Source organism: Nymphaea colorata, chromosome 13 (genome assembly GCF_008831285.2).
Source record: "Nymphaea colorata isolate Beijing-Zhang1983 chromosome 13, ASM883128v2, whole genome shotgun sequence".
NCBI classification, from domain to species: domain Eukaryota; kingdom Viridiplantae; phylum Streptophyta; class Magnoliopsida; order Nymphaeales; family Nymphaeaceae; genus Nymphaea; species Nymphaea colorata.
In genome coordinates this window covers 11,218,873-11,240,527 of record NC_045150.1, presented here as the reverse complement: position 1 = coordinate 11,240,527, position 21,655 = coordinate 11,218,873, and the positions used below count along the sequence as shown (strand labels likewise).

The window sequence follows — 21,655 nt, the reverse complement described above, 5'->3', positions numbered from 1 at the left end:
GAGAAAGTTGTCTTTCGCTTGGGAAAAGAATTGAATAAGACGGTTGGTTCAACTAATAGACGAAGAGGAAAAAGAAAGATCGAATAGAATGACACTGAAGCAGTTGGTAGTTAAAATCAGACTATTTTTCTAAGACTAGATTTGAATTAAATAATATAGTGTGTCAGTCTGTCAGAGTCATAAGATGTAAACGGCCAGAATTTTGGACCTTTTCTAATATTTTCTTCAATGTTTTCTTACTGGCCTTTCACGGCACATCCTCTCTGACTTCCAAAAAACTAATAAAATAGACTTAAACTTTTAATAAGTGACCGCACCAATAACATAATATTGAACTCTTTAGTAAGTTTTCTCAACTTGAAAATTTAAATTGAATATCATCATCAACAAAATCTATCTGTCTTTTTTTTTTTTTTTGCCTTTTTTTCTGCGGTTTTCGAGAATTTCCCTTTTCCAGAATTTCAATATTTTTCTTATTTTGTCTGATTTTTAGTGACTCCTTTTGTGCTCACCCATTGAAATAATTAAATTCGTTCTGCTGAAATTTGTTAATTCCTGTGTGAAGCGTTTGTTTGTGATGTTTAATATATTTGGGTCAGACATGCCACCTTGGTAATTTCTGAAAAATACGGTGGTAAGAACACATCCCTGTAAACGTCAGGTCAGCCAAGACGGCTCCAAGCCGCCCCAGAGTCAAGGCGGCTGGAAGCCTTAGAGTAGCTTCAATGACGAGAATGCCCTAAATTTAATAAGATATTATCAAAAAGTCGCATCAGGACAGGTCTTTTTTATCATGTCTACCTGACAATTTGTCAACTTATTGAACGACCAAACAGATTCGGATTCGAACTGGATTATGGATTACCAGATTTGGATCAGTGTTTTAAACCCGACAGGTCTGCTTAAGATCTGATCCGAAGAAGTGGTAGAGTTTAACCAGCAATCAAAATCTACATGCCGGTGCCATATGCCCCCCAAGCATGGATCCAACAGAAAAATCTGATCCAGATCCGACCCGAGTTTGAAACCGTCAACATTTACATGGCATCCGGTTACATTTACTTTATATGGTTCCTAATTCGGTTGGATCCAAACTGGAGGTCCAACCAAGTCGAGCAAGTTTGGTTTTTACGTACTCAAATATATTGCATAAATAGTAAGCAGAATGTCAAACATGAACATAGAAATCATGTACATAATCCAGAATCGATAAAACTTATTGATATTCTCCATTCCTTGAACGGATTCGGTAGCAAAACGTGGATCCAAACCCAATCTAAGTTCCAGAAGAAGAAACTAATTTTATATGTTCATGCACATGCGTTAGTTGCTGCATGGAATTAATAAATAGTCACGTAAATAAATAAAACGAGAGAATGGGATTCTTACGTTAAGGCTGTAATAATAAATACTTTGCAATCATCATAAGATTATTTAACTAATAAGATTGGCAAATCCCACTTACTAACGATACAACACAGTGGTGGGGCATAGCATAGCTAGTGGGGCTAGGGTGTGTAAAGTGGCGCGTTTTTAATTCAATTTTTATAATTGTTAAGTTTTTGCATTTTAAGTGGCACAATGTGGTGCATTATTGCTTTCACCGATACTAACTAACAAAGCTTAAGACCCGAGAGGTGTGCAGGCTTTCATTTTTTCGGGCAGTAGGTCGTAATCACTTCACTTATGGTAGACTGTCGGTTGTCGGCTTCAGTATCATAACAATTAAACCCTGTAAATAAACCTGAGTTCAAAGTAAAAATGTTTCTGGGTTTATATTTTATATATTTATTTAATGTTTATTTAGTGAAAACAACCTTCGTCGTAAAACGCCTAAAGACGTATCCTTATACTTTTAAGATTATGGTTCGTTTCGAGGCCTAAGTAGACCTACAGTGCATCTTTCAACTTGAGTGTTGTGTTTGCTGCTATTTACAATCCAAAAAAACGACACACCAAAACCTGTGACAGTAACTACGACATTCGAACCTTCGATTTCTTATGAATGCCCCTGAAGCATTATATATTTACTTTTTTGTTCATCAACGTCTGCTTACCTCATAGAATAGAATTATGATAAGTTGGAAAGAGGAATCCATAAAGAAATCATAATGTTTCCTTTTGCTTCTTTTCATAAAAATGTTTTTCAATATTTTTTTATTTTGAATTTTTTTTAACATTGCAATAACTATGTGGGGTCACTTCGAAGAAATTATTAGAAAACTCGAAAATATTTTAATCCTTTAAAAAAATTCTAGATATTTCTGAAATTTTCTTGGGAAAAAGCAAACTTCCTGAACCCAAACGGGGGTATTAATTGATAAACTTAATTAATCTGTTGGATGGTCAGGTCTCACTGTCAGGCCCAGGAAGATCTTAGGGCGCCATCACTCCCCTCATATATCAGAAAATAATAATAATAATAATAACTGATAATTTTTAAAATATATATATATATAGATATATATATATCACCCATAAGTCAGAAATCTGATGAACCAGTGTTATAGAACTGAGTTCTGTTTGACAAAATACATTTAAACACAAATAAAAAAAAATCTAAATTATTGAACCTTTTTTATATCTGTCCAAAAAAAAAATATTGACTGCAGTTTAATGCAAGAATAATATTTTTATATTTGTCAAGAAAATTAAGCTCTACCCAAATCATGTTAAAAGAAGCCAAAATTGCATGTTAATTTCTTGGCATGTTCTACCCGACAGTCCTAACCCAAGCGCGATTAGGAAACACTTGCACATTTTAATTATCACTAGTTAATTTCCAAGATTTTTTAGATAAAAAAATTAAGATTGTTATTGTAATTAGGCAAAACCCTAGTTAACTTAGATGGAGTCTCTCGAGAACTACAAAGGCCAAACCTTCATGCCTCCAAGGTTCTGTCTTCTTTAGTTTGAGTGAACTTACGGTACATCTTCCAACTTAGGTATTGTGCTTACTACCACTTACAGATCAAAGCAAGAAAGCGACCATGGGATTTGAATTCTCGTGACCCAACTCGTATTGCAAAAAAGCCAGTATCTAAATGAGCACAGTTTGAACTCGATATGAACCCGGGGAGGACCGATCTAATCAAGCGCTAATTGGTATATTGAACACACCTAATCAAGCAATCAAATCAGCTACATATAATCAATGGGATTGCTTAGGAAAGGAGCCAAGTTAACCTGAGGTTGACCTACAAGGACATGGACAAGGGAGCCACTTTAGTCAACTGGGCTTCTCTAATAATCTTTTTCTATAGAGATTTTCAAAATTATGGTTTCTAAAACTTACTTAAAAACTTGGTTTTTATAAAACCATGATTTTATAAAACCGAGTTCAATGAGAGTGTCATCCATACACTCCCTCGTTGGTCAATAAAACAATACGGACACATGCAAACATATATATGTGTGAGCGTCTGCAAGAGTTCAAAACTACTAGATGCCAGATATCGCCGAAAGGCGAAGAATTGAAGTTCTAATCCTACAGGAATATTACAGATGTTTATGATGCAGAAATGCTTCATGATGCTTTAACTAGCACCAGATTATGATGCATTCACTGACTTGTTTCTACTTTTTAGCAATCCAACATCCAGAAAATTTGAATATATATATATATATATGTGTGTGTATGTATGTATGTATGTATACATATATATTTATGATGCTTTAATTAGCAACAGTTTTATTTCTACTTTTTAGTAATCCAACATCGAGAAGACTTGAATATATATATATATATATATTCGTTGCCTTAAAGAACTGTTTGAGAACCAAAGTAATGCACAACGACAGCGCATGGCTTGAGGAAAGTCTACGCTTTTGAACAAACTTTTCTCCATCTCTGTCGGCCATCTTCCATCCTTTCCTTAGGATTTCCTCAAAACATTTAGAAAATTATTTTATTGAAATACTTAAGTTAAGAAAAAGTATTTTCTGAAACTTTAGAGTGCATGAGTCGGCAACAAGCGTGGCGATTGGTGCAAGGCTTCTATCCATTGCCTGTCAATCCTAACACGTCTCACCTAGAAAGAGGATTGGTTGGTTGAAGGGCTTGACCTTTAAGACCCAGTGAATGAATATGGATCCCATCCGTTATGGACAGATCCAGGATATATATATATATATATATATATATAGAGAGAGAGAGAGAGAGAGAGAGAGAGAGATTGAAATTGGTAAAAACCAACATTGTCCTTTTAATTTTTTTGCTAAAACATTATTTCAAATAAAACATAAACATCTTAATATATTTATAAAAACTATTTGATATAAAACATGCTTTCATTCAAGTTGTTTTTATGAAAAATATGAATTTTTTTATTATTAAAATGTTAATGCTATGGGGGTCCATTCATTTTTTTTTTCTTATTATAAAAACTCTATTAAAGTCCAATAAATGATTTACTTAATATACGTATTGCGTCAACATATTCTTAAGATCATATCAACAAGGTTAGATTGCAAACACATTTTAAACATCAAAACCAAAGCATCTAGTTTTTATCTCTAACCTAAGTGTCTGTCTAGTTTTTATAGATTTCTCTTTCTCCCCATATATATGTATATATATATATATGTGTGTGTCCGGACATAGATCGACTTTCCTCCATTTTTGCAAAAACACAGAGAGAAGGGAGAGAGAAAGATGTGGTAGGTCCGGGATATAGGATCTCCATTCAGCGTTCATCTAGCGAAATTGTATATTGTCAGATGCTGGATGTTATCTTATGGCTAAAACTTAAAAGTTTGTTGTCAAAAAAAGTTAATATATTGCATTCGTGACATTTTGTATTGCAACAGCGACAAATTACGGTTCTTTTAGCGATTTTTTAAGTTTTAGCCATTGGACAACTATTCCAGATCTGACAGCCTTGACCAAGGGTAGGAATCGACATAGAAATTTTTATTTAATTTTTAAAAATTTTGTAAAAAGTGGGTTTGGATGTTGAATTGAACTTTAATTTGATCTTGGCACATTCCAAAGAAACCTATGCCAACTTACTCCAGTTCTGGATATTGGTTGAGATTAAGCATGTGTTGGAAGATCTATCCCTGCTTGATTATGATTGACAAACTTCTCCGTAAATTTTCAACTATGTCAATTTATTTGGATTGTTATCAACAAGAATGGCATTAATTTTGACCATGGTTAAGCTCAAAGTGGTTATGATATTGAAAAAGGATTTACACCAGTCTAGATCTTCTTAAAATTTGCACTGCATAACAAGTTGCGCCAACTCGGTACTCACTCGGTTAAGCTCTGAAAACTTGTGCTTATAAACGAGTTGAGTTCGAGTTACATGTACTCGACTTAATTAAACTCAAATAATCCTCCTAATCAGCCGAGTACACTCTAGAAAAGAGTTTTGATGAATACAAATCAATTCAATCAATTGGCTTTGTTATGAATTTTTCTTCAAAAAATGGTTGTTGCAACATAATGAGAAGGTTGAAATAATTAGAATGTAAAACAGTTGCAACGAAACACTTTATTCAATTAATCCCCGCACCTGTTTATTAATGTTCGACTCCCCTAGGGATGCTAAACTGTTTACATATAGCTACTACCATATTCATGCAATCGGTTATTAGTTCCTTAATCAGAGACAAAGTAAAAACCAAACTAGAACACACAAAAATTCAAAATTATATCCAAATTCTTATGTTCGGTTGGATTCAGATGACTGTTAGAATTATCATCTGTCTAATTTCCTAAGAAATCCTATTACTAACCACATCTGGATTTTCTTATCAAGTGATATTAATTAGATAAATATTCAGTTTGTATATCAGTTTTCATCTGATAATAGTTCATTAGGCAAAAAGAGCTACCAATTAATAGTGGATTTACATCACATATTTAAAATCGTCATTCTGTTCCACATCCGCTAGAGTAGACGCATATAATTAAAGTACTAAGCTAAATGACAATAATAAACTAGAACACAAAGCAGTAAATTAGTTCAAGTATATAATTAAAATGATTCAAAACTGCCAGGTGTTAGATGGTTAAAAATAAAAAATTAAAAAAAAAAATCATGCTGAAAACACCATGAATATATCAAAAGCACTATGAAACATTGCTGTACTGTAAATCAACACTAATGCTCCTATGGTGACTTATTTTTTTAACAACAGATTTTTAATTCTTAGTGATTCGTCAACATCAGCATCCAGTAGATTTGAACTCTCCTATACTCTCTCTCTCTCTCTCTCTCATATATATATATATATATATATATATATATATATATATATATATATATATATATAAAGTTACAGACATTTATTGATTTTAGGATATTGTCTAGTCGGCTTTAGCCTTGTGGAATATAGCTAAGCTTTCTTTGTTAAATGTTAATTGTGTATTTAATTCTATTTAGGTGAGTTTTTAAGTTGCTTTGGCTGGAAAATCTCTGTAACTGCAGGAGTTGGGCATGACCCTTGGTTAAGTTGGAAAATTTTTGTTTGAACGCTACCTGGTTTGCTCACACTAGAATAAAGTAACTGAAAACATAATTGGCAGATTAAAAAGAAAAATGCATCGGCATTAGCCAATCTCATTTTCAGACTCCAAGGAACTAACTGATAAGTGCCTCGATGTCAACAAATATATTATTATTATAATAGGAGGATCACTGTGTAATACATCGACATAAACATATTGAATCCTAAACCCATTTTTCTTGCTGAATGCACTCTTGGTACGGTTTTTTCTAGATCATGAGACAGACTTGGGAGGTTTCAACTGAAAATCCCCAACTTCTTTTCCATGATTAATGCACCTGAAAACTATTTTCGCAATCAAGCATGCCCTTGGGAACCATGGAAGGAGAGCCGTTTGAGGTAAACCACCTTTTTGCTATTTTTCTCACTTCTTTTATCTATATTTCATCTTTTAATATTAAAGTAATGTGAGAATACACATTTTTTATGGTTCATAGGAAGCAAATACATGACTCAAATCAAGTTTTCAAGATGAACAGAAACGATGAGCAGCCACTTGATGGCCATTGTGCATTATAGAAAGGAAGAGTATGGAAATGGGAAGACAGAGTATAGAGAAAAAGCTAGAGAGTTGTTTATACTTATACATGCAATTATCAGGAGTTGATGATTCATGAACAATGTAATGGTTTTTGTACAAATAGAACAAATTATTTTTTTTGTGAATTGATGATCTCTCTCTCTCACTCTCGATATATATATATATATATATATATATATGGTCAATTTCTTCTATATTGTTGATTTTATTTATTACATAGGAAAACGATGCATTGATATCTGTTCTTAGCCAAATAATAACTTGCTGATTGGGGTGCTGGAATGAGTGGGCTTTGGCTGCCTAAAAAGAAAAAGAAACCAAAAATGAAAAAAAAAAGTCAATCTTCAAATTTCATGAGCATGTAGAGGTACGAAGAGCAAGATACTAATTAAGAGATTTGTTACCAACGGAAGTGAGCGACTAAGTTTCTGATTTCTTTTTTAATATGGAGTTTGATTTTACTGACGCTAACAAATAAAGGCATATTCTACAAATCTGAACCGTCACATGTTCTACAAATCATTGTTTAGGTTAAGACCCCCCCTTTAAACTCGTCGGCAGAGAACTGTATGATAAAATAGATAATGTGACAATAATTCTGACTGAACATGGTTTGTAGGAAAACTAACGCTTAATTCATTAATTTCAGCTCAAGTAAAGTGACATGAAGAACAATAACCAGTGGTTAATTAAAACTTACCTGCCGAAGTTTAAGCTTTTACAGTTGAGCCTGCTTTTGTAAAGTATCAAACATCGAGCATCTTTGTGCAATTTTTTCCCGTTTGTTCTTAGGGAAACATTTTATTGGTAGTAAAGGGTTCTCTAGTTCTGCTTTCACACTCCTAATCGAACCACGAAAGCTTTGGTAGCACCAAACGAAGCATTGAAACAAGACATGCACCATCTTTCGACAGCTTGCTTAAATCTACAAAGCCGCGTGCAAGGGAAACTTCTCTTACCAATAAGCAGAATTGAAATTCAAAACGTGTTATTCGGTATCCGCTGCATGATTCTGAATGATGCCACCATTATCAGATTGCTGTCCCAGATAAAGCTGCTGCACGTGATGGCATTGTTCTGAACGATGCCACCATATTGTGTCCTACATAATAACAGATCGCTCCTGAACATGCCTACCGCAGAAAACACATATCAGCAAGCTTAGCAAAGGGAAACTGGACAGGAATCTGATTGGAACTCTGGAATCTGGCTCATGTTTCCATGCAAGCTGTATCAATATTTCAAGATTAGCATACTACAAGCCAAGCCAAGATAAAACCTTCAGGTCCTATTTGCAGAAACAAGTGAAAAATCTCTATCCGAAAGAATTTTACCATCATAAATAAGTTTTGCCTCAACACTCAAAGAAATTTAAGAGCAGCACTGTGAGAGCCTCTACCTTATTAACATTTCTTACAAATCAAAAATTTAAGAGACCAAAAAGAGCAGCTGACCAAGCTAATAGATTACAAATGACAGTTGATAAAAGGAAAGTCCCCAAACAACAGCAAACTAATAAATGGGTTACCATAACCAACCTCCAGAAATCCCTGACCGACTTCATCGTCATTGCCTACACCTCACGGTAGACAAACAAATAAAATCCAGCACACGTACTTCATCAGGAAGATCAACAATCAATCAATCAACTTCTGGCTTCACTTGCACTCACGGGCCCTGTTGGACCTGACGATGAATCTGAACAATCCAATCAACATAGCCACTTGTTCCACCAATTTGGTCCTCAACAAGATTGAGAAGCAACAGCGAACCCTCTCTGGGTTGCTCCCCTTGTCTAACTATATGACAATGTTGGTAAAATGAAGGGTCATTCTCCCTCATTTTCTTTAACATTAAAAATAGCTTTCTTGAAAACTGGTTGTTCTGCTCAGTAAGATTAATCTGCAGATATATTTCAGCAATATAGTCAACAGGGAGATTGGCATTAGGAGCTTGTCTACACTAGAAATGGTTGGTGAGAAAAGCTGCACAATAGAGTCAACAAGGTAATGGCCAACTTTACCGACTGCAAGTGTTTAGATTTCAACCATATGAAAATGCAAAGTAGTGCTTTAAGCAAGAGGTTAATTTCATGAAACCAATTGGAATGTTGGATTATGGTCACGTTTTCTCGTTCATTCATGAAGCAGTTTAATGATTGGCCTTATATACCATTCTCTCCACCATAGCTACTTTTTCTCCCACTCGTCCCCAAATGGTTTCCTCCAAAAAAATCTTGTATATGGCTTGTACAACTCTCTCTCTCCCTCTCTCCCCCTCTCAATAGTTATTTCATTTGCACTAATTGTATCTCTTGCATACCTATATTTTTACTGATCCTCTACATTGTTCTGGTTTTACAGTTCTTGATTTTGTTCTCCTCCTAACCTTATTTTAGCATTGCTCTGCAAATGATACATTTTAACAATCAAGTCTACTTCATTCAGGCATTTTAGCAGTCTATGGCTTGTATGGTGGTAAAACTTAACAGGTCTCTCTCTCTCATGTTCCTAGGTTTTTGCTTCGGTGTGTTGTTACCAGCACACTCCTAGTACTAATATAAACAGTGAACCCAAAGCTACATACCTCAGAAAATGAGCCAAAACCCATCGCATCTGCTCCTATTATATTTGCAATTATATCAGAAGATAGCACTTTGCCGAACCAAATTATGAATCGGAATCCATCATCATAAAGAAAGAGGCCTCTTGGATCCAATGAATCTGCTGTCAAAGGCACCCGTTGCAGAACTTTGGCATAATCATCAACTGTATCAGGTCCCTGTACAAGTCCAAATAACTCATAAAATTAAGACTAACCACATGTTAAAAGATCAAGAGAAAATGAAAAACAAACAAAAACTGCTGGGAAATCAAATCATACATAACCTTCAAAAGATAGTCATCGATCCGGAACAAACTAGGATAGAGAAGCTTCAGTAACCTACTAATGGGCACGACCATCAAGTTGTAACCAGCTGCACAACGCTCATCAAGCTGAGCATCAGCATACCCACCACGTAGAGGTATGGATTTACACAAAGCCAATGCATACAGAGGCAAATATTTCAAAGAATCTGGATATATCAATCTGCCAGTCAACCGGTGCTGAACAGCATATAGATTTCGATATTCCTTTAGGCTTTTAACTATCTTTAGTTGAACGGTTTGGCGAGCATCTTCCAGCTTACTTGTCAAGGTTTTCTCAACAGCTGCAGTTTTTCAGATATCACAGATGTCAGAAAAGTGGTGAAATAGAACTTATTTTGCAAGAGAAGACTAAAATCTGTTAGGCACATCCACTTGGGGACATGCACTTAAATGGTAATGCAATACAGTGATAAAGAAGACAATTTGAAAAAGCAGCTCAACCAGTTGTTTCACAAGAAAATGTGAACTTAATCAAGAAGAACCATCGTAATAGGACCCACTATGGAGAATGAAAAGTACTAAATATCCTTTCAGTGTCAGAAAATGATTGCAATAGAAACAGGTTCTCAACTCCTTAATAGTTCACGTGCGTCCTATTCATATTGTTTTTCCCATAATAACAACGAACACCAAATGTTCCCTTGCCATTTATCTGCCTAATCAGATCCTTTCTTATTTTCTTTTTTTTTCAGAGGGGTGAGAGAGAAAACAATTACATTCTTTACAACAGGGAGGTCATTCATATCTCTTACAGGTTCTAAGAGGAGCATTATGCTTTTTCCTAAGAAAAAATAATGTAGCTATAAAGTTTCTGAAAATCCAGGGGTCTCCACCCCTTGGCCCCGTTTTGGCTCCGATCCTGACCGAAACATGTTGACCCCTAACAGTATTGAACCTTCATATGAATATCAAATATGACTCCACAACTAAGTTGTCAAAATTGGAAATCGGACTCGAGTCATCTAAGACCGTAAAAGACTAATTCGAATTTGGAACTAATCAGACCAATTCAGAAAGTTCATTGACTATAAATAAATACACATATATTTATATGGAAATACATACATACATACATACATACATACTCTCTCTCTCTCTCTCTCTCTCTCTCTCTCTCTCTCTATATATATATATATATATATATATATATATACACTCAAATTTCAAAGAACGGGGTTAGTGGGTTGACCAACAACGAGGCAGATTAATTGACTAGCATGGTCAACTAGACACTGGTTTAATAACACACATCAATTTGATAACCAGCTACTCAGACTGGTCGGAATTTGGGCCAAAAAAACAACAGCATTTCTATAATTAAACCAAATCTGGAAGTACTTTTGGGTATTACAAAGTTACTAGAAGCTCTTGATTCTGAAAGCCTGAAAATACATATAACATGGTTGCACTTTCACATATAATCTGCATAAAGGTTTTCCTAGTTTGAAAAGAGTACCGCAAAATCAGACGCATATTGGTTAATTGCTGGGTTCTATAATTTAAATATCCAATAAGTCTTCTAGTTCTTGCACTGTCCACTATAATAAAATCAATTTGAGGTAAAATCACCTTTGTTGGTTAGTTTAGGTTCTTACAATCGAGATAAGATACTGATCGCATTAGTATTGTAGAAAGCAGCCATCAGTCCTACAAATTCGTATCGTATTTATTATCTCAGTTTTGTAGCTATGACCATTGTAGCTGCTACAACTGCTTTTTTGCTGTTGTTCTCTTCTGAAATCTTGATAAAGACAAACACAGGTTCACCAGTCTTGGATCACCAGGTAGTACATTATGCTTAAACAATACATTATTCTATGTAAGAAAGGAATAAGGAGAAACAACCACGCAGAAAATTACATACATATATACAAACATGTAAAAAGCTCTTGTTGGATTTAGTGAGAGTCTCTATATGATGACTTCCACCACATCAACATAACACTCTACTGTTGAGTTCTATCTCTCCCTTGCCCCCATTGAGAAATAGAAATAGCAATTTCCACATGTGCTCATGTATGGATGGCTCGACTTTCACGTTAAGCTAACATACCCTCCTTGTTCATGTGCACTTACTCTTCTTTACATTCAATCTTTGTCAAATCTCCATTGTAATCTTGTTTTTTATGTCCTCCGCTGCTTTGATTAACATGATCTAAAGCAATAAGATATATAATTCATGGTAAACAAACTGCAATCAGATCCTACACCCACAAAGACTCTTCAATCTGTATCATTCACTACTCATGCATCACTGTCAACAATCAATCGATGAATCAACTCCAAATAACAGTGCATAAACTGTCCTTTTTTGGACTATTTGACTCTATGTTGTCAAACTTAGGGAAGATCTAAGACTTAAGATTGTGCCAGACATGCTTGCACAGTTCTTAATTATCCCCCTTTGCTTTTACATGTGAACTCTACAGCGTGCAATCACATCCGTACAGGCTCGGTTTTTGTTGTTAAAGCAAAGTCTAGAAATTCCAATACTATGTTGACTCATTGCACTGAACCAATCTCATTAACTTTTCACTTTAGTGGGTGTTAACACCTTCTATAACTCTTGACTTCAGGGGTTTGGACTTTGGACAGCTCCAAGTTCCATGATGCCCTTTCTTCATTTAATTGCATCGAGATTATAACTTTGACACTACAGCAAAAAAAATGCATGACAAAAAAGAACATAAAATTATAAACGAAGATTCCCTTTGTCCACCTTTTTCCAATTACAGAACATTAAATTTACATGCTTGATATTGCAATAACTTACCCATTCGACTCAATAATGTAACAATAGCTCCAGTATCAGCATGGCGGTACATCTCCCCAAGATCAGCTACCACAGGTGCTGCTGCTGTATGAACTCGTATTCGTCGTTCACCAGATGAGGATGTATACCTGGAACTTGCTAAGGACAGTTCTTATCATATGGATTAAGAGATCATAATTATACACTTTCTTCATATGCCAACCAGTCATCTGTTATCAAGCTAATCTGAAGCCACCTAAGAATGCAAAAAAATTATGAAGTGCTTTTTGGATCATTTATCTGATCACAGAAGAATTAGAGGTTTCTGTAACAAGAAGTCAACAACCCAACTCATAATCCAAATTCCAAGTAGCGACAGGCATGTTATCTACTGAGCTTATTTTCTGCAACAATTAATTGAAGAATACAGGGGCTAACTTTCCATTGCAACCTTTTAATTACAAAAGACAGGTGAAATATCATTCAAGTAATCCATATAAGGCAAAGGATACAAAAGAGCAACTTGAAAATATACAGTCTGGGTGGTCAGTAATGTCTCCTCGAGTGCAAGTTGCATTGCGAAGGCTTTATCACAATCTACTGCTGGAAGTGCCATCAAGTCGGATGACCTCAGCATAAAATGGCCATGATAAGTAGTAAATCGCACTCCTGAAACATTAAGAAGTAAACAAAGGCTAGCACCATTGTATATAAATAAATCTTACCCCTACCCCAATATTGGCATGTTTTGCAGAACTGTTACAACTCCAAAAGAGAAAAGGCATAAAACTGTCATATGTATACTTCTATTTGTGTAACACAGTCAGGCACAGACATCGACATGGGTGCAGTTATGGGCACAGCTCAAAAACAGTTAAAGTAGTGTTGGATGTGATCAATGCAACCATTTCTATTTTCAGCCAAATTGTACCCTTTCAAGATTGGCCACACCCAGTCTTCTTTGGAAAATCGAAAGAATATTACTTGGGTGAAGATTAGCTTAAAAATATAATTACCTTAATGATTGAAGCTTTAGTAGTACAGCTTTGTTATTTGACTTGTTTTGTTGTTTCACAAATTGTTATTTGTAACTACGCTGTCTTTGTCGAATGTGAACCGGCCTTCTCATCAATTTAATCCACTACTTGTGCTCCTTTACTTGATTAACAATTACAAACAGATAGTAGCAATTTTATAGTTTTGAGTGTATATCAATATGAAAATATCACGTATGCTTGAGCACAATGCACTCTAGCTGAATATCTCAGTCGCAAGTGTGGTTCTTGTGAAGTAAACTGCAAAGACAGGGTCTCCATGTTTGAACATGGAGCTTAAAAAACATATGGCGTATATCCTATTGTATAAGCATTTGAAAATCAAAGATTTGATCTTTTTCAGCCTAGAAAATTGTTTGTGGTCATCCAAAAAAAATATGGATTTTCTTATTGCATGGTTTTGATACAAGGAGGTAACAGATTCCATACAAGTTGTATAATGAAAGGTATCCACAGAAGAAGTACTTAGCTAAAGCGATTTGCACTTAGTGAAGAATAAAATTTCTCACATGTGTAGAGAGTCTAGAGACATTCCTGCACCCAACCATTGAAATTACTCTGCACCTATGTCCATGCCCACACCAGCCCAAAACCATGAGACATAGATTAAAAACAGAAAGTTCAGAAACAAAGTATTGTGATAACATGTGATAACAAAACCAATATATTTTCTTTAAAGATTTATTTTTTCAACAGATTATTTTTACTTATTTAGCTCCCACTTCAATTAGATTGGGCAAGTACAACATGCTTTTCAAACTTTCCCAATAAAATCATTTCAAAACCCATTGAGCATGAGTACAAACCTTTTCCACACCTGACACGCATAACAGCTTCCCATGCAGTCTCTCTAGTAAGGTCCCTCATTAGCTCATGTTTGAACTTTTCTTTGTGAATATTTCCCTGAAAAGAAGGATAATAATTAACCTGGCCTCCTGTGTACTTTGCAAGTGCTCCTGCCAAAAGGGAAATCTTCTGAGCATGAATGAAGACATGTGGGAGAAAAATAAGCTCATTTCTGCACAATAATTTTAATACCTAAAGAAGCTATATCACCATATTTGTCATTGAAAAGATATAGATTCACTGCAATCTGAAACTTGACAAGCTCTGCAGCCATTTGCTTATAAAATGGATCCTCTGGTATTCGTACAGTATGTTCCTTATCAGTTCCATAGATACGCATATCATCACCACGTAGCTTTAGACGACCTATCCCAAGTGAAGGCAACGAACTCTGAAAGATGAGCAACTTTCCTCCAAGTTGGCTCTGTTAGGGAAGTTAATAATGGTTTTCCATTAAGACTGATTTGCACTTTTAGAACAACGACTAGCAAGCCATAAATTTCTAGAAAAGAAAATATGCAATTGTAACTCAAAAAATACAAACACACCATAACCATCTGCGCAGCCTTAACAGCAGGTCCAAAGGCAGATTCAACATTTGCAGTGCCTTGGAACATGGATGGCAGACTATCCAGAAAAGCATCCACTACTGCTCTTGACTCCGATAAGTTGACAAGAAGGTCATCAGGCAAAGGTAGGAAAATGTCATCAAGATCTGCCACAACCATCAGTTGAGGCTGCATCAAAGTTGACTGGCACAGGACAAAATACGAAAGCAACATTATGTTAAAACAACTTTTGAAATTCAATATATTCACTGTTGAAGACGACAGAACATGAAATTGAGTTGCATCAAAGTGAATATGTCCTTCAGAAAAAGAGAACAAGCAAAGGTAAACCCAAACTACCAAGTTGGTCCACAACCTTCATGTTATAGAAATGTAGAGTGCTGTCAAATGTTATGAAGCCAATCTGTGTCCTCGGGAATCCAGGCAGATTGTTCAAACAGGCCTTGATAGTGTTGGCGGCGATCTGGATGGGAAACGATGCAACAAAAAATGGTAGTCAGAACACCCAGAAAACTAACATGCAACCATTATAGCTGCAGCATGAAATGCTGAAATAATTATTATAAGGCAATGCCATGCCCGAGAAAAGGCTTGTAACTAAAAAATAAGAGATTTAGTGATCAAAAAGATAGACATAACAAATGTTGCAAAACCTACTCATGTTGCCATTACTTGTTAAAGGTGATACAGAAGCATATCCATAAAGATGCCTGAATTCCATGTAAAGTAGGTAGTGTTCCACACCAGCTAAGCTGATGCTTGATAAATCAAGGTGATGGTGCTGGCTTGTAGCTAATGGCAAAACTTTTTCTATGAGTACTCTTTTCTTTATTTACATTTTTTTCTCTATTTGCCTATTGTCTGCAGCTAATTAAAACTCATGGAGCTAAAAGAAAACTTCTTACCTCAAGCATGCCACTTCTGACAGCTGTCAATGATACATCAATAAGGAAAAAGTAAAGTGGTGGCATCGGAGGCCGGACCATATATTCGGTAGGAGCAACAAATTCTACACTACCCTTTGAGAGTTCAGGTCGTTGATCGATGTCAGAGCGTCTACCATTTGCATCCAAATGTGCAAAATAATCACCAGGAACTGGATAAAAATAAGATACCAGCATTATTTTCATTTAGTATATTGAAAAATCGAAAAATTGTGTATCCAGATAAGAGAAGGAAAGGGAATCACGTGGAATCATGCAGAGATTACAAAAGCAAAAGCATACTTGATGGCTTCACAAAATGACATAATAGCTTCTTAGTTCTTAGTTCTTACAACAGTTAATAAGTATATTTTAGTGTTTTCCTTATGTGAGAAGGCAGAAGAGAATGATTTTTCTCTTTGATATGCCAAAAAAAGTTATGCTCATTCAATTTTGAACCAAACATAAAAATCCAATTAACCATGAAATTTCAGAGTAGGGTGTCTTCAGTAGTGGTACCTTAAGTGAGACATCTTCAAAAACCAAGACTATGAACTATTCATTTTTCTACATATCATTTGAATCTCAGATGCACAGACACACACACCCTTCTTGTCAAAAATACACCTATTATATGTGCCCATGCTCGCCTACCCAACTTTTATCTTTTTCTTCTTCTTCCTTTTCCTAATAACACCATTCGAGGCAGATTTTTTTTTTTTCTTGTTATTTTGCTACCCAAAGTAGTTGTATTTTTTGTTCTTCCTCTTCTTTTTCTTTTGTTTTTGTGCAGAATTCTTTTCTCATTCTCTCCAGTGCTGCATATAGTTTTGCATTAGAAGCATATATCACACAGAGTTACACTTGAGTTCATAAACAGTTGTACTTGAACATTTGTATGTTGCTTCACCATGGGCCCACCAACAACCAGCTGTAACCTATCCGTTTTGTTAGACTTGCCAAAGACTAGATCATTAGAACTAATCTAGTCAAGGATCAATTAGCCCTAGGCTAACAAATTCCTTGTTCTGTACCTATTTTTACTGGATCAAATTCAGCCTGCAAGATGTTCAAAGAGTTCCAATAAACCACGTTTCTTATCATATAGACTACTAGCTTGATAAACAGGCCATGAAATCTCAACATCTAACCATATTATGCAACCAGTCATTCCCACACAGACCTAGTAGTTCAATAAACACACAGGTAATCAAACCTTCTGCATTCACACTATTAACACAATGAGGTCAGTTGAAATACCCATAAGATTGATTCTTGTATGCTGATTTTAGTCGTCAGATTGTTAAATCAAAACAACTGGACACATGGAAAAGACCTGACGATCAGAAAAGCATTTAGAAATTTCCTGAATATGGACACTTGCAGATGACGGCTGCTAGAAACTTGGCATAGGGTCAGAAAGAGTGCTTCCAGAATGATACAATTGTGGATGTGGTAAACTGGATAAGTTAAGAACTCCTACGCAAGTACATACCATCGTTGAACAATGCACATATATTGCATCTCCACTTTCTGCCTCCATCTGTAAAAGTAACATATGGATTAATATAGGTTCGGCATCTTCTACAACGGATGATTCCTGTAGGTCCGAAGTTAATGACTGGCACTTCTTCCTGCAGTATGGATATAGCACAAGAAGGTTTGGATAATATGTTAAGGTTAGAAAAAATATAGAAAAATACAAAAAACACCATTTTGGAACAAGAGAACATGCACATACCCCATCAGGAGGTTCTGCAAGAGGATGAACCACAGCTCCTAGAGGCAAATGCCACCTTGACAGCAATGATTGAGAGTTTGGAATCACACTAGTTGTTAAGCGCAAATATCTTGAATGGCAGTTTAATGGGTACATCTCACTAAAAGAACTCGGTACCGCATCACCATCAAATGGCCTTGGCAATGATTTGGAATCAATTCCAGAGTCCATTGAACCAGGTGTAGGGGCTACAGATAGTGATAAAAATTCTTCAACCAGTGCCTGAAACCCTCCTTGGATTGAATCCTTAGGACTCTGACCTAAAGAATTAACCATAGGTGGAGGAGGAACATAACCAGCTTGAGGTGCACGAAAAGGATATTGTTGCATGGGTGGTTGTGACACAGGTCTTGATACAGGAAATGCCGGTTCAAATGATGAAGGAGCGGGTTCTCTTGGCTGCATGAAGTTTGCTCCTACTGGGGGAGGACCCATTGGAACTGGAGCAGTCTGAACCTGGGGACGAAGAGCAGCAGGAGGAGGAGGAGTCAAAACCTGTTGCATTGGAGGATGAGAGACTGCAGCTTGATTAACTCCAAAATGTGTAACAGGAGGAGGTGTTACTTGACCAGCAGCAGGCAGGCCAGAGGGATTGATGGTTTGAGCACTTGAAGGATATGGTGGGGAAGGGAAACGCTGGTTCTGTCCCACATACGAGGGGTATGATGATGTGGGTGGTACCATAGATGGGGGTCCACCAAACCAAGGAGGAGCTACAGGTCTAATGAAAGATGGGTCAGATGCATGCACAGGTCCAGGTCCAGGCGATTGAGAAGGAATGGTAGTTTGAGGGGGGGCTCCAATGGGGAAGGGAGGCCTACTACCATAATTTGGAGCCCCTGGTCTTTCATTTCCCATTGGCTGCATTTCGCTTGAGATCTTCTTTTCCTCTAGTTATGATCCATATTGAAAAAGGCTGCCAAGTTTTGAAACATCACATCATTGCAAGCCTATAAAAAATAAAGCTACAAAAAGACATAAGCAACAAGATGTTTCTTCAGACCTATTTGAGTAAGACGTCTCTGGTCTTACTGCTCCAAGTAAACATGAACATAGACACATGGCATCAGTAATAGCTTCCAAAATGATGCAAAGAATGAGAGAAAAAAGCTAACAAAAAGTGGTGAATAAACAAATAACAAAAGAAAGAGAAAAAGAGTGATTATCAAGTTAACACATCCCAACCCGGACAAGATAGCTAGCAGCTGCAGCAACAAACACAGTTGCTTTAATCAAAATGAGGGATATTAAAAGAAGCTGAAGTTGCAAAGTTTCCAAGGTCCTCTTTTCCAAAAATACAATCACTTGAAGCTAATATAACAGGATCATGTGCCACTGACCATAGATTAAATCTTACCGACTATGCCATGGCCTTAACCAAAGCTTCTAATTTCAAATAATCGAAAATTTGAAAATATAAACAAACACCCATTAAAATGGTGATACTTCCACAAAGAACGAGGATAAGCTTTATGCAAGTGCATAATTATGTAATTTATGATGAAAAGGTTTGCCTCTGTGTGCATTTAGGGTCTTTGGACTATGTCAACTCACCCCAAAAGTGCATTAGATGAGCTTCTTCTTCAGAAAAATATGAACATCCATAAAAACAAAAGATTCTCCTTTCTTGCTTTAAACAAAACAACCACACGTCATTCACATCTAAAGGCTGACAGTAAGTTGATGCAATTGTGTAGTTGGCAGATTCTACAGACTCTATGAGGTCATCTGGTTCTCAATACTTGAAAGTGGAATGGGAATGCCTTGTTCCAGCATTCTGGCACATTCACGGACAGGCCATAATAAACCTACGATACCAGCCCCCTATGAAATGTTGTTTGCATAGAGCAGAGGAGAGTGGAAAGAAAGCTCCAGAAGAACATAGATGGCCCATTCCTTGGTACTTTGCCAAAATGGGAGGTTGCCAGAATTGTGTTCCATGTGTCCCATAATTGCATTGCCTGTAGGGCCTTCCTTTCCACACGATGCAGAACCAAACATGCTCTACAAGGAAATGCAACTCAAGTTATAAGCACTGGTTGAGATTAATGGCAAGATCCATACTAGGTCATGTCGAATTTCCATATTGATGCTGCATCTAGACTATCACATAATGCTGAAATTTTGCAGACTCATAAAAGTTAAAACAATAATAATGATAAGACAATGATGATCTTAAGACAATGATGATCTTGTTGACCAATGTTGTTAAATGCAATGAAGCAAGGCCATGAGTTGAGCCTCCGAAGGGAGGCGAAGCTGTGCGTAAGCTTCACGAAGTATATAATATCCATAAAAACAATGTCAAAAATGAAAAACAAAAACCAAAATAACAAGTATGCAAGTAAAGAATTATGTGAGACTATACAGACCATCTGATTTCGTTCCAGTATTCAAATGTTCTATATACTTTCATTGTAGAACAATGAAGCCAAACCCATGCATAAAGAAAATTACACGCCATGAAAGAGAACTTACAACACAACAAGCACAACAGTCAAAAACTTCCTGTTGTCGGTAAGCTGTTATATGCCTTGTTCTTCAACAAAAGGTGTGCTCTTTTACCAATCTAAAATTTGAAAATAGACCTACTGGAAGAGTCAGACGTCTCATTAGTTCATAATATGTGTATCAAAAAGAGAGATAGAGAGAGAATTTATCCACCCAGTATATTTGTTATCAAGTGTCGTCTATATGACATATTATAACTGCCCAATACGGGCATAGAAAACTTGAACTCCAGTGCAAGTGAGAAGTTCAACCAAAGCAATGTACATTTGCATCGAAAACGATCAAATAAGTTTCTGAACAGCCAAAGTCATCAACAAGATAGGGGTGGGGGGGATTCAATACCACAACATCCCAAATCTTTTTTGGCACCTCGAATCTTTGTCACTCACCAGATTGAATGATTCCCAAATAATGACAACAGCATTTCCCTCCCAAGACCAAAAACTGCAAAGCATGTATAGATTATAAATGTTGTTCCATGCTCGATAATACACCACAACCGTTGGTCAGAATGCACGAGAACATGATCAGGTTTTAAAGAAGATCGCGTTCAACAAGCAATCACTTAAAACAGAGGAAAGTCCCAATCAGAAGTGTCCTCTCCTATAGATCTATAATTTCTTAATCTATCACAAAGAAACACCTTCCGATTCCGCAACCAGAACTCACACCGTCGTTCAGCCTGACCGATCTGATCTCCTAAACCACTCAAACCCATAAATCCTCATCAAAAAAACCAATAATTCGTCGATCAAAACAAAAAACTTCAAAGAAAAAAAATTCCTTCCAGCCAAAAGCGAAACCCTATAGAGAAAAACCTTCTAATCTGGAATCACGACTACCCAAAATTAACAACGTAAATTCCAAGGTAGACGACAATTTGAGAGGGAAAGTCGAGATCGAAGCTGCTTACCAATAAACGACCCAGAGAGAGAGAGAGAGAGGCAGGGGGAGAGGAAGAGGGGCAAAGTGGTAAACAATAAACTCACCTGGGAACTCTGATTCAACGTCCGCCGGAGAAATAGCGACGGTCGTGTTCGCCGGAGAGGGGGACGGGCGCCGGTGCCGGTGTGTTCGCGGGGGAGAGAGAGGGGGGCTTTCTGAGGGGAAAATGAAATGGAAAACTGAGTGAGAACTGAGAAACCCCTTTTCAGAAACGATAAAATGAAAAAGTGTTAAAATTGAAAAGAAAATGTTTGTGACATGCTTTTAAACAGAGTCGCGCAGCGCAC

The 21,655-nt window shown here is 36.4% G+C and overlaps 1 protein-coding gene across 7 annotated transcripts; it reads right to left on the bottom strand.

The window, feature by feature from the left end:
- Positions 1-8,362: 8,362 nt before the first annotated feature.
- LOC116266759 (protein transport protein Sec24-like At3g07100) lies at positions 8,363-21,571 on the bottom strand. 7 transcript variants are annotated; one of them, XM_031648086.2, is made up of 15 exons: positions 21,413-21,565; positions 19,467-19,916; positions 18,916-18,943; positions 17,874-18,828; positions 17,628-17,766; positions 16,115-16,305; positions 15,565-15,672; positions 15,189-15,392; positions 14,833-15,064; positions 14,601-14,750; positions 13,252-13,408; positions 12,761-12,888; positions 9,946-10,268; positions 9,644-9,838; positions 8,363-8,959 (listed from the first exon to the last, which is right to left on the bottom strand). In XM_031648086.2, the coding sequence occupies exons 4-15, from the start codon at positions 18,777-18,779 to the stop codon at positions 8,726-8,728; spliced, it is 2,967 nt and encodes a 988-aa protein (XP_031503946.1). In that variant the 5' UTR covers positions 18,780-18,828; positions 18,916-18,943; positions 19,467-19,916; positions 21,413-21,565; the 3' UTR covers positions 8,363-8,725. The 7 variants fall into 7 exon arrangements, with proteins under 7 accessions (XP_031503946.1, XP_031503952.1, XP_031503951.1 ...); XM_031648092.2 differs by lacking the exons at positions 18,916-18,943; positions 19,467-19,916 and having other exon boundaries at positions 17,874-18,407; positions 18,477-18,828; positions 21,413-21,571; XM_031648091.2 differs by lacking the exons at positions 18,916-18,943; positions 19,467-19,916 and adding an exon at positions 20,813-20,867.
- Between the last annotated feature and the right edge of the window lie 84 nt (positions 21,572-21,655).